The sequence below is a fragment of the Oxyura jamaicensis genome, chromosome Z (assembly GCF_011077185.1).
Source record: "Oxyura jamaicensis isolate SHBP4307 breed ruddy duck chromosome Z, BPBGC_Ojam_1.0, whole genome shotgun sequence".
In the NCBI taxonomy this organism is placed as follows: Eukaryota; Metazoa; Chordata; class Aves; order Anseriformes; family Anatidae; genus Oxyura; species Oxyura jamaicensis.
The window spans coordinates 55,511,661-55,525,514 of NC_048926.1; the positions used below are offsets into that span (position 1 = coordinate 55,511,661).

At 42.1% G+C, this 13,854-nt stretch overlaps 1 protein-coding gene across 5 annotated transcripts in view; it reads left to right on the forward strand.

Annotated features, from left to right (window-relative positions):
• Positions 1-70: 70 nt before the first annotated feature.
• LNPEP (leucyl and cystinyl aminopeptidase) overlaps positions 71-13,854 on the forward strand; it is a 61,973-nt gene continuing 48,189 nt past the window's right edge. For 2 of the 5 annotated variants that reach the window (XM_035309478.1, XM_035309480.1), the window contains exon 1: positions 6,566-6,825. Coding sequence is in view for 1 of the 5 variants with exons in the window: in XM_035309477.1 (XP_035165368.1) it covers positions 235-253 (19 nt within the window). In the remaining 4 variants the exon portion in view is untranslated. Of the gene's footprint in view, positions 254-6,565; positions 6,830-13,854 lie in introns of those variants that run through there. The other 3 variants (XM_035309481.1, XM_035309477.1, XM_035309479.1) reach the window with 3 other exon arrangements.

Genomic DNA, 13,854 nt, shown 5'->3' on the forward strand with positions numbered 1-13,854 from the left:
GGGCCTGCCTCGCCCGCGGCCGCCGGAGGGGCGGCGCCGGGCGGGGCCTGCGGCCGGCCCGTCCCGAGCCGCGGCAGGGCAGCGCCCGCCCGGGGAGCGAGCATGCGGCGGCGGGGGGAGGACGGGTGAAGAGCGGCGGCTGCGCCTCCTCCTCTCTCCTCCTCTTCCTCCTCCTCCTCCGCTCGTCGCGCCAGGGCTTCGCCGTTGGGGCTGCGGGAGGAGCCGGGCAGGAAGATGGAGCCGTTCCCCAGCGGTGAGTACGGCGGTCCCCTGCCCGCGGCTTGGGACGTGTCCTCGGGTCTTGGTGTTGCCAGGGCTAAGGAGCCGCCGCCTCCTCCTCCTCCTCCTCCTCCTCCTCCTCTTCTTGCTCCATGCCCGCCGGTCCCCGCCGTGGTCGCCGCTTTCCCGGTGCAGCCGCGGCGCCCCCGGCCCGGAGCGCAGCCGAGGCAGCAGCCAAAGATGGAGCCGGGGCACGGCGCCGGGCACGCAGCAAGCATCCGTCCCGGGCGGCTGCTGGGGCCGGCACGCTGCGGGCACGCCTCTGGCCGCACCTCCGGCGTGAGGCAGAGTTTGCTGCGGTGCATTTTAATTCCTCAGGGACCGGACAGAACTTATATGACAGATTCAGGAGGGGGGAAAAAAAAAAAAAAGCATGCAGCAAAAAGTAACTTTCCTATTTCACTGCAGAAATGTGTCGTTATTCCTGTACGCTTCCCTCTTCTCAAATACACTAAAACTACAATTTGTGCGCCGCGGAGTTCGAAATCTGAAGGTTAGCAGCCAGATGCTAACCCACTCTGGGGTTATGTTGTTGGTTTAACTAGCAATATTGACTCTTTTTCTTTTTTTCTTCTTCTTTTTTTAACGACACCTCTGTGGAGGGGACGTTATGCTATGTTGTCATTGCAGTTTGTACAAACAGTTGGTATTTTGTTTTGGTACTTAATCCTGGCTTTAGATCCTTCAGCTAATTGCAGTCACAGAGTTGTAATCTACACTCCCGTACTCACGGCGAAGAGACTTCGTCTTTAATGCAGCTTGGGAGGGGATTGTTTTTGAAGTCCTCTTGCTAAGCCTTTTCCCATCTTTTTAAGAGGCGGCCATCGTGTTGGCTGTCTGTTTAAGGTCTGTTTGCCATAACCCTGCTCCTGCATTGTGCAACAAAACACCGAAAAGGTCTGCTCTTCATCTGTGGAAATGGAAGTGGTGTCGTGGCCTGAGCACGCAGCCCGAGGGTGCTTTCTGCTACTACTGAGAAGTGACGGTCGGTCATGCACAGAACTTCCTGACTCAGTTCCCTGAAGTGAAAGCTGTGGCCCAGAGGTGGTGGTGAGACTGCTGGGAAGAAAACGTGGAGCTGGCTGGCATTCGCCAACACATTTCCTCCAGAAAGCTGCCTCTGCTGGAAGGGAGACTAAGAGAATGTGCAAAGATGAGAGCAGAGATGTTGCTTGTTATCTTGATGATCTTTGTGGGTGTTCGGTGCTCAGCAGCTGGTGAAATCTGAATTGAAGAGGAGGCTTACACTATTGGTTTTTGAATGGAGTAGTTGTTTCAGGGCTGGGGGTCTGGAAGGCAGATTTTTAGGGAACAGATTTTTCGAGCAAACTGGGTTGCACAGTAACTGAAAGGTTTTTGGTTTGGTCTTAGACGGTAGTAATGAGTTCTCTTTGTCAATCTGTATGTTGACTTCCTGTGTGAAGTGCTGTGTAAACTTGAAAGGAAAGATGACTATCACAGGAAGCTGAAAATGTTACGTTTGTAGCTCTTGAGCTCTCTGCGGCTCTTACCCTTGTAAAACAGAAGGAACAGGTTGAATCTTAAGGTTTTCAGGGAGCAGTTTAGTTTCCCTTGCAGAAATTAATAGTGTTGAGTCCCGCTTGTAGAAATTACAAATAGCATTTAGTCTCCCTCCTTTTCTTCTTAGACATCACGTTGTCCCGCCTCTTCACTAGAAGCCTAGGTCCAGTCCTGGCTGGAGAGATCTCTGCTGCCCTTTACCTCCTTCCCGGGGGCATAGGTGGAGGTATGTTTGAGGTCTGTAGCTCTGGAGGAACACCTCATCACAGATCTATTCTTAGGGCCTGGAATAGCTGAATTAGTAAATGTTTCAGGAACATTTATGCTACTAATAGCATTTTATTTTTGAGCCAAATTCTTCTATTTTAGGTAACTGTTCTTAATTTGAGACTTTTCCAGAAATGTGAGTAGTTAGTGTAATTAGAAGTACATGCAAGACTTCATTTTTGTTGCAAGTGATTTTTTTTTTTCCTATGTTGTGTGATCTCAAATCCCTCAAAACTGGGAACTGCGAAATAGTGAACAGAATTCATTAATCTGACTGGCAATTTGTTACCTAAACTGTTTCACACACAAAAAGAAGTGAAACGTTTCCAGTGATAACAAATGAAATTCTGACTAATAGGGATATGTTATGTAAATTGGGGCATGTCTCTTTTGGACAATATTGCAAAACATGTTGCAAGTTTTCTGTTTTTACTTTTAGATTGTATATATTTCTGAAAGACTATTTCACCATTTCCTGTTTAGTACCTTAAGTTTTAAACTCTTTTTCCCATTTGACATACAAGGAAAATGTAGAAACACTGCAACAGCACGTTTCTCACTTAAGATATGTGATGTGCAAAATCAAGAAAGTACACACAGAGTAATTTGTGATGATATGCTGAAATGCAAACAGCAATCACTTTAACTTTTTTGAATCATATTAATGTTTTTCACAGCAAATGGAAGCTTTAAAATGAAACCTAATTACATAGCTAAACTGAAGAACAAGATAAAAAGGTTCCCATGGGAATAAGTGCAGAATCCTTTTGCAGACTATATATATATATATAAGCCAAGCAAGGTAGAAATAATTTGTGAAAGAAAGTAATTTGCAAAATTTATTTCAGCTTGTTCCTGCCAATGCTGAAATGTTTTCTTTCATTGTGCCAGTAGTATTAGGAGAAACATACAGGAGGTTGCAGGAACGTGCTCTCTGTGCATAGCCTAAGTATTGGGGTAAGCCTAACTATATGCTTACCCGTAACTGTCAGTGTTGTATGCTGTTGTGTCATGGACCAGAAGGCCTCCTCTTTGTTGAGGACCTAATAATACAGATTAAAGCAAGACTGAATAGTCTGTCTTAGCAGGTTGATAGATGAAAAAGTCTGAGATGTTGGTGCTAAGTGTGTTTTTTTGTCCCTTGTTTTACGTATCCCTGCATTTTGCTCTAATCAAGTATTACCAACAAAAATTTTTTGCTTCCATCTGTGTTTCTAAATGCGTCTCGCATTGTTCAAATCCATGCTGCTGGATGGTGTTTTTCTACAAAGCCATGTTGTAACATCTGTAGCTTGTGCTCCTGTGTCAGCTAAGCTAATCTAGAACCCCTTTTCTCAATGAGCTAGGTATTTGTTTGCTTTTACGGCACTTCTGTGAAGTCTCTGTCTAGCAGTGAATGCTTGGAAATAAATGCAGTAATTCAGATACAGTCTGAGTAGCTGAGAGATGTCATCCCTCTCCTTGCTGCATTACTGTATGTACACAGACAAATAATTATATGCTCTGTTCTGCTGGTACTTTATACTGCGAGCTTGGATCTGGATGCATTGTGTTAGCAACATAACTGGGACAGAGTAAGTACTCCAGTGTCTGTTGTAGAAAGAAAAGTAATTTGATGACCAGAATGAGGAAGGAAGTAGATGAACATGTGAAGAGAAGAATAGAGTTGAAAGAAATTATAAATCTGCCTAAAGTGTTTTCTCTTGGCAAGAGCAAACACTGAGTTGGAAAGAGACTGAAAATGTCTTTCCCTGTTAAAACTATGTCTGAAGATCAGAGCATGAATGTTGAGCATGGGTTGCCTGTTACTACATTTCTGCTGCAGAGATGGTATTCCACTTGCAAGATAGCTAATGAGTCAAAAATGTTGAAGGCTTTTGTTGAGCTCACTATCTGTTGTCTGGAAAAGTATTCCAGGACTCTCCCATCATCTTTTTCTGGCAACATGGTGCATGCATAGTCCAGCAGCCATTTGATCCTTGCGAGGCCACAGGCACACATGTACGAGATAAAGCCCTATAATGACAGCTATAGAATAACGCTGAAAACTGGTAAAAGATAGTTGATCAACAGGCTTTTTTTTCCTAAACAAACAGCTAATCAGAATATTGTTTTCATATCCAGTGTGCATAATAATTACCTACTAAAGAAGTCAAGGTTACCTCTCTTTTTTCAGCGATGAATTCAGCTCAAGCTTTTCTTTTACTCCCTCACACAGCGATTTAAATAAAGTCCAGTGAATTTCCAACTTAGTTGGACAATAAACTACATTTTTGTTCATGATGTACAATAGCAGAGATCATGTAGAAGAACAAAAATAGTAGGTTTTCTTTGAGTGAAAGCAATACTAATCCTTTGGCTATGAGACAAATTTGTCTGCAGCTACTGCTTAGACTTCTGCCCAGCAGTACCTTAAAATGACATCCAATGAACTTTTAAAACACGACAGCATTTTTTAAGAGCTGTTTTTTTTGTTATCTAAATGTTTTAAAGAGTCATACATACATGCTAATAGCTGCATTTTCACTACTTTTGGTACTGCTTTAAATAGTGCAGTTACGTTGAACTTAAATTGTAAGAACCACAAAAATATTTGGTACCCTGTAGCCAGGAAGAAAGGAAGTGAACAGATGGAGGCTCTTGAAGGGAATGTGGAGAGAGGGAAGAGCCCCAGAAAACTCATCGAGCTGATCGCGGAGGTAGGGGTGTCAAGGTTATAGGGTGTGCTCTGCTCCGCTTGCCTCCTTGGGGCGCAGCTGATGTTTTAGCCCATGGTGAGCATTGACTCGTGAAAGAGGCTCAAATAAGATCTCAGTGCCAAGTTCTTCGGTTGGTTTGTTTGGGGTAACAGGGCTGCACTGACCTTCAGCTAGAGACAGGACTCCTAGTCCCACAGAAATTTGAGATGTTTTGGTGTTTTTTTTTGTTACTGTGGAAATAGGGTGTTTTAGGTTTTTTTTTTTTGTGTTTGTTTCATGAGGAAAACAAGTTTCACTGTTTTGAAGATCCTGTTTTAGTCCTCCTTGGTGAGCATGGCTGAGTGCAGAGAGCTGTTCTGGGGCTATAATCACTCTTTAACAAGGAAGGAATCGATTCTGCAAGCATTCAAGTTCTTGTCTGACTGCACATCCGTGTCACAGTGCCACTGACTTCTAAGGGGAACCACTTGTGGTTAAAACTGAGAATGTGCCTCATTTGCTTACTGTTGTGGGGCCAAGCACTGCTGTAGTTTTAAGCCTTCCTTTTGTATAAAATCTGACACTTGAAAACTATGTATTCTGCTGTGATAATGAATTGTTAATGCATCAATAGACGTTTGTGACTGTTTCTCATGCACATAAGCCAATCTTTCTGGAACAGCCAGGCTTGTATTTGTGGGAGCCCAAAAAGCTTCAGAATCTCTTAAAACCCTCATTGCTTCTAAGCTGAAGCTTCTGCAGGTAAGAGAAAAAGACAAAAAGTAGTTTTTTTTTCAGAAAATGGAACTGTGAAGGCAGGCTGTATGAGCTGTCAGTTTTACTATCCAAATCTGTCGCTGACAGGCATATTAATGAGGTCTTGGCACAAGTGAGTCTCTTAAGTATGAAGATGTGTATGAGTGAAGTGCTATTCTGCAAACAACTGGAAAATGATTGAGGGGGCCATCACAAAATGTGCGCTGTAGCAAATGAAATATAAACGAGAGGAAGGTAAGAGCTAACTAATGTTGTTTAAAGTGTGCAAGCCTGTTAAACTTAAAAAAAAAAAAAAAAAAAAAAGGACGTTCAAGGAAACAGTTTAAATTTTCCTTCACGTCTGTCTTCCGTGGTTATGATGCTGTGATGCTACTATGACGGTGGTCTGCATTGCAGTGGTGGGAGCGCTGTTTTTGTTCTGCATTATGTACTCTGATTGAGCGAGCAGGCTCCGTCACAGCAACTGACTTGTTGGCAACTCTGTTGATTGATTTGGCAAAAGTTCAGGCTGCTGCTGTGCTGGAGGGATGGTGCCTAGAATAGAAGAGGCTACACTAAATGTCAATATCCTTTATGTTCCTTGTGCTATTTCCCCCCCTTTATGTATGTAAAGCAGTGACAGCTATGAATGGGCAGTATCTGAATGCAGGGGATTATAAGATAACTTTTCATCTGCAGAAGTAGTGGTTGTGGGATTAAGATCAATGAAGGGGAAAAAAACACTTGTGGAGCAGAACTGAAGCGTTAGTTTAAAGGGATGTGTCATTGACAGGTCTATGATTCACAAAAATTCTTCTAAATAAAAAACAGTGGTTAGAAATATGCTTTGTCTAGAGAGAAACTGACTTGTGTCCCTCTCCCCTTGTTGTATCTCTTCCTCTCACCTTGTTATTTTCTTCCTTTTCTTGGCAGCAGTTTGTGTTTTGAAATAGGTATAAATCTAGTAATAGTGATGCAGCCGAGGATATCTGTGTTTCTGGTCAGAGCAACCCAGTGTACTCACAAGACTGAAATACCTGCGGGCGGGCATGGATTGTTGATTGGAGCTCTTGCAGGGCTGGCTCTAGAGTGACCCTGCTGGTATTTCTGCAGAAACCTTCCACAAACCCTGCAGGGCATGTTTATCTGATGCGCGGATCGGTCTGGCACTTGGCGCAGTCAGCAGCTCTCCCACCTGCTTTTTCTGTGGTGACACTGAGTGAAAGAGATGATCCCCCGGGTACCTTCTGAAAGTGTCTGATATTTGGGCTGTCTCCTTCCCCGTCGAGGCGGTGGCTGTAATGAAGCTGATTTCAAGCTGACAGTGAGTATGTGACAGCTCTTGGAGCAGTTCAGATCTCAGTATTTCTTGAGCTACCATGCAGGCAAACTGCCTTTTTTCTCCGTTGGAGTGCTTTGTCTTGTCGTAAAGTAAGTCTGACAGATACTCATTTGCTTCTGACTTACAGGTGTTTTTATGCTACATCTCGTAGGAGTTACCAAATGTGTATTAAGTAAGAATAGCAGTCCAAAAGGCACGTCAGGCTTTCTTGTTTGTTGTTGCTGGGTTTTCTTGTTTGTTTTAGAATGTGCTCACGATGAGAGGGTTTGATAGTTGGAATTTATTGCTTAAGAAAACAAACAAACAAAGCCAACTAGGCAAGCACTAGGTTGTACGCAGTCTTAAAATATGTCTAACAATCCACTAGCTGCAGAGTTCTCTATTTTATATCTACAGAGCAGTTGATAACTGGCAGAGAAATCTTTTGTAACTTAGCTGTGAACAGCCTGGCATTCATCAGCCATGTCTATATGTAGTCAAGAAGATAGTCGACAGCCCCGAATTTGGGAGCTTCAGAAGCTCGAGAAATTTAAGACAGCTTCCAGTGAGTCCCAAGGCTGGATGCCTTTTCATTGGATCCCTGTGGTCAAATGTTTTCTATCCTTTTAATTGCAAAACATACCCTTGATCATGTTGGAAACAGGAAACTAAAAGGCTATCTAATAACATTAATTTTCAGTGCCCTCTTTCCCTTATGTCCTTGCATTTTGCCCAATCAGTGACTGAGGACAGAGTGCAGCCTGTAATGCTGCTGGGACTCGTGTAAGGTTTCTTCTCCCAGCAGCTAAAGAGTAGTGTCACTTAAAACAGCCTTCTGCTCTTCCCTTCCCTCCACCTCCCCCTTACTTTTCATTGTGGAAGCTGAAGTCCTGCAGATTGAGAACTGACAACACTTGGCAAAGTGTGAATGGACATGTTATGCCTACGTGGGGTATCAAAATCTGGACAAAGCTTGTATTGGGTAGCTTTACATTCTCCAGTAATCTCTACATACCTCCAGGGAAAGTTATGTACTTACATTTTTGCCAGCTGAATAGCTAAAGGATTCAGTAAATTATAGTCACTCTCTTTGTTATCTACCAAAACATTTTATTTTTATTGACAGCAAAAAAGGTAGTGATTTGAAATGACATGTCAATAATTATGTGCCAATCTACTTAAAAAAACTTTATTGCTAGATGTTGAAATGTAATTGATTCATGTGGTTCTGCAGTCTTGAGGTCTTGCCAAAGAAAATGTGTTTGTGCTTTCCTTAAAAATCAGGAAAAGGCTTTAAGGAAGTCTTTCAGAAGCACCCAAGACAAATAAACAGAGGCTTAATTGAGATTACACTCTCAGCTCTTGTTTCTTATGGCAATTTAAGATAAGAGAGGGTTTAAAAATACATAACCATGTATTGTTTTAAATTCTATCATACAGCCTTCTTGGTGGAATTTTGCTCTAAGCTACGTGCAGGAGCTTGCTATTGAAATATTTGATCTCACATTTGTAAGTGGAATAAAAATAATTACAAAGCAAAAAGGCAAAGGTAGGCCTTCCATTGCAGGCAGGAGGAAGGGAAGTTGAATAGAGAGACCTTGTATGGCTTGGATCTTAGGTTGCCTTATTTATTTTGGTTTGGAAAGTGGCATTTATCCACCTTCACAATACAGGAAAAACAGTTGAAGTTAGGATTATACAACAAAATACGATGTGTTTTTTCAAGCCAACATCTGTTTTGTGCATTTTTTGTTTGTCCTTCCCTTGTGACCCAGTCAAAGAAGCAGTGATACATACTTAACTGCACAGATTCCTGTAAACCTCTACCACTTTGGTTGCTCCTGTAGACTTGCTTGTCTCCTGAAATCAATCTCTTGCAAAGTGGTGCTTGTCACTAGGATACTGCCAGTGCTTTGTGTCTTGGATGGATTTCCTGTAGTGCCTGCTTTTTGGTGAGGGCTTGAAGTAAAACTGTACAGAGGGTCAGCGTGTATGTTTGCACTTCAGTAATAATACCACAAAAAACAACAGAGCCTGTCCTGTTTTTTATGACTGCCAAATGGAAATGTCTTTATCTGTGTGAGTGAAGGGTGCAGACCTCTTAGCAGACCCACTTTACTTTAGCAACATTGTGATTTATGTAAGGCTTTTAGAATTTATTCCATCTGTGCCAGTGTGTTCTGTTCTGTTTTCTGTACTTAAGTAATGCTAAGAGGACTAGTAAATGCTGCTTTATGCTCAAAGCACAAGTGGCTCTGTTCCTCTTTCTTCTTAAATGATTATGTTGATTATATAAAAGTACATATTCTTGTATGTTCAGTTGTGTGTTTTTGGGCTATTAAAAATGTGTGCGTGTGATCTTGTAACATCAGGGGAGACAAGCGCATGCTGTTAGCCAAGCAATTGCTTCTGTTCAGCAAGGCACATGTATGATATGAGGATTTCTGTAGGAATACGTTCCTAATATTTCTTGGTTGTGTTTTCTTCTATTGGATTATTCCCTTCTGCCTTCTGAGTTCATTAAACCAAGAGAGAAAGTGCTGACACTGGTCCTGAAGCATCCTGACTCTGTTTTGTTTGTCAGAAATGTTTTTTTCTTATGAAAAGGTTCTAGAAATAAAATTTAACACACTTAACTGCAAGCATGAAAGCTTTTATTTCTAAATTGAAATATACGTGGCCTCCCTCCTATAGAAATGTCGGGCTTTTGCCCCCGTACACTGCTTGTACTAGTAAATAAAAGTTCTGCTTAAGCTTTCTTCTGGTTGTGGTTTAGCCCTGGCAGGTGACTGAGCCCCACACAGCCTCTTGCTCACTGCCTGCAGTGGGATGGGGAGAGGGCTGTAAGTTACAGGGAGTAACCTTGTGGGTTGAGATAAGGACAGTTTAAGCCAAAAGCCCCACGCACAAGGAAAGCAGAACAAGGAACCTGTTCACTGCGTCCCATCAGCAGGCAGGTCTCAGCCACTCCCAGCAAAGCAGGGCTCATCACATCTAGGTCTTCTAGGTCTTCTATGGTCTTCTAGGAAGACAAATGCCATCACTCCAAATGTCCCCCCTTCCTCTGGCTTTACCCCAGCTGTCGTGGCTGCCCATGACACCACATAGCGTGGGACATCCCTCTGGCCAGTCTAGGCTGCCTGTCCTGGCTGTGTCCCCTCCCAGCTCCTGGTGCAGGGCAGCACCAGGAGCTGGAGAACCTCAGGCTCTGTGGGAGCACTGCTCTGCAGCAATGAAACATCAGTGTGTTACCAGCACTGTTGTGGCCACAAATCCAAACCGTAGCACCATGCCAGCTCTCATGAAGAAAACAAATTTTATCATAGCCAAAGCCATCACAATTTCAAAGGGTGCAGCTTGCTTCAAAGCAGAGCAGTCGGAAACCTTGGACTGTAGATAGAATTTTGCATTGAACAGCAGTTGCCTTTCTGGCTTAAGGGTAATGGTAGTTTGGAGGTATATGCGCTTTATACACCATCGCAGTCATCCATGTACTTACTGACATGGAGCTCTGAATTTGTGGCCTCTCTGTAGGTGCATAGTACCTACCATATGTAAAAGCTATCTTAGGGAGTAAAATATGTTCGAGATTATTATATTATGAGCATCGCAGTGTGTGCATGTAGCTCTTTATTAGATTGTCCCTATTCGTTGCCAGTTGCCTTTGAGCCATGCCTGCTGAAAACTAAGAACTTGTAATGCTATTTATGAAGGTTACGTTAGTGGCATGTTAAATCTGAGACAGGATTTCAAATGTCATGAAATTTAGATATGATCTGGTAGGAACAGTAATGTCATCACTTCCAAGCTTGTTGGTGTTCTCACTCTCCCCCATTTCTCTCTTACTCTCTCTCTCAAGAATTAAGACATTTGTTATATTTGCATGATTCTCAGAGTTAACAACAAAGTGCTTTATGTTGCTGCTGCACGCGCTTGCATCATTCCTCACTGTTCCTTCATTTATGTATTTTTTTTAATGTACTGTGTTGTGTTACGATGAAAAAACAGTTACAAAACAGGCATAAAAAATGCAGTATTGCCTCTTCCGTGAGAGCTGGCTCTCTCAGTTTGATTTGGTGCGGTTGAAATGCTGTCCCTAAGACTGCGCTAGTCTGTCCTTTTGCACGTTGTTTACAGTGTCGAGGGGGAAATAGCCGTAATGGTGCGAGGTTTTGCATGAAGTCTGAAGCCAGATAATGCCAGTAAGGCTAGGGGAAGGAAGTGTGTGCTGCACTCTCATGGTTACTTCCTTGGGGAGGCTGGAGGTGGGAAATGGCTCTCTATTGCAAACTTCTTGCTATAGTGCTTGTAACTTTTGTTGTTGTCTTTTGATGCTGAGAACCTCATGAAGGAAATCTGAGTTTCCCGCATGCTGTTGCAGAGTGTTGGTGTTAGGCCACTAGGAAACATAATAAGTAGTGCATAAATTTCACAGGCAGGTGGGAGTTTACCTGCACAGCTCCTACGGATCAGCAGCAGTGGACCCAGGTCTGTGCATGGCTCTGGCAAGGTCTAAAACTTGGCAATTCTTCTCTTTCTGTCAAATACAAACACTTCAAATCCCAAATGGTAAAAGTGGAATGATTTCAATTGGGATTTTGGTGTAGAGAGAGCAAAGTTGTGTTTCAGTTTCTGTTGTTACGTTTTTTAAACTTTCAGGGCTTTTTAGCAAATTGTCTTGGCACTGGGAGATGGTTGTATGAAAATTTCTTTCAGGAGACTTTATTGTATATGTACGGACCAAGAAAGACATTTGCGTGCCCAGTCTGCTCTTCTGGTAGTAGATTTCTGTGGGTTTATCTTGTATCCCTGTTTTCAGAAGGTGCTTGAATATCTTCTTTGTTTTTTGAACGTTGACTTTGTACCATAACTGAAACAGTCATTTTGTGTTGGTTCAACAGCCCTCGATTGTAGACATTAATTGCTGTGGAACCAACTGAGATACTTGTGAGGGAGTATGGAAAATCATGTAAGCCCTTTTTGTTAGTGAGTAAAATCCGTAAGCTTTTTTTGAAGTGGTTTGAGTTCACTCTCTAAGGCCCCGTTCTGAGCGATTCCCGTCTCTTGCCTCTACGTGTAGTGACTGAACGCAGCCTGAAAACTCAGAATAGGGCCTGTAATGTTTCCATAGACGTTTCCATCCAAAGCAAATACTTACAGTCATGCCTTGGTCCTATTTATAATGAAGTTGGCACGACCATTTAATGAGCACATGCTCATGCACAGCTCTGATTTTGATCATGTCTGTCTGAGGAAAACCCGTTGTTCTGGAGGTACCGTCAGCTCAGGGTGCTCCTCCCACAGATGGAAGATGTGGCTGTATGCCTGCACCTACATGAACAAGCTGCAGAGCTGGGATATCCGTCAAGCTTCTGGGTGCCCTTTGTCAAGGAGCTGTGGGTTTGTTGGATCCTGCTCATCTGGAGAAGGGTGCTTCAGCTGAACTCGAGCCGCCGCTGGAAGTGCCATAGGAACCGGGGCCTTGTCACCTGTGGGTGCGCCTGGGACCTCTGAGTGCTTCTTTTTGCCTGATGACTTGGAACTGTGATGTTTTGACAAGTTAGATTGTCTGATATGACCTATAACTTTTGGAATGGTTGATACGACATTTGCAAGGTTCTTTTCAGATGTGCTTTTTTTCTTTTCTTAGAGTTCCCTTTGCCATTCAGTTGTCCGGTCTCCAAGGTGGTAGATTAAATGAGGGCAAAATAATTTCAAGTAGGATTTCTGATTCCCCTGAAATTCCACCAGCTATTTGTATCCTTGTTTTTTAGCGGACTGAAGGATATAAATGTATGTTTTATCACTGTGAAGAGATGTTAAAATTTTTAAATTATGTGAATGGCATTGCGTGGTTTCTTATTTTAGCAACAGCAAATAATTGCTCTGTATAGCATTAAATTATAATCTTTTCCTCAGAAGGAGTTTGAAATGCATGGAACAGTTAGGGGGACTTGGAAAGGAAAACTGTAGTCAGAATCTTAGCATGACTAACATGCTTGTTGGTACTAGCTTTCTTTCCTGAACACGCTACTTTGAAAAGAAGAAATGAGCTTTCCTCTCTTTTTTTTTTAAAATAATGGACTTTTATTATAGACTAATTGGAGACAGCCCAACGCACAACAGTGCAAGGAGGTATTTTACATTTTAGAAGGTGCAACTAAACTGATGTGACAAGAAGTAATGATCATAAACCAAGAAGTACTTGGTTTAGAGCAGGCTGAAAGGATTTTACTTCCTGAGAGAGATGGATAAAGCTCTGTGTTACAAGTTTATGTGATTTATTTTCTTTTTGCTTGTGATAAGTAATGTGAAATTCATTCATTGTTGACATGAAAAGTTCTCTTCAAAACTGGAATGATAAAGAAATGGCAAATATGACGTCCGGATTGTGATCGAGTAATACTATGTATACTATTTCCTTTCCTTTTAATAAATAAAAGTACTATAAGACAATTTTGCACTGTGTATAATGTAAAATTGGATATTTATGATTCACTTTTAAAGAGTGAAATGAAAAATCAATCTCCTTTGAAAGTACTGCTTTGTTGAATTGTTTAAGTATATATATCTAGTGGATATTTATCTACTAGAAAAAATAATGTAATGCAATTTCCAAGTGGTGATAAAGGGTGACCATGAGCACTGTTCCCACAAAATACAGCTTTGCAAAATACAGCTTTGCAGCCAAGGAGGGAAAACGTGTAGACTTTTTTTCTTGTATGTTGCTCCAGTAAGGAATAGTTGTATCTTTCGAAGAGCAGACTTTGTTATAAAGTTTTTTGTTGTTATTTTTTTTAACTTTTTGTATGCATAAATCTGATAGCATATTCACACAGATGTGAATGTCTTGAATCTAATAATTTACATTTGACATCTGTGGGATCCATGCTGTGTGTCGCTGCATAGAACTTCTCTGTAAGCCTCAGAGCTGGAAATCTCATAACATGAGGAATTCACTTATATATAGACTATGAACAAATAGATTTTTTTCCACCACCCCCTTTCCTCTGTGGATGGGGGGGGGGGGGG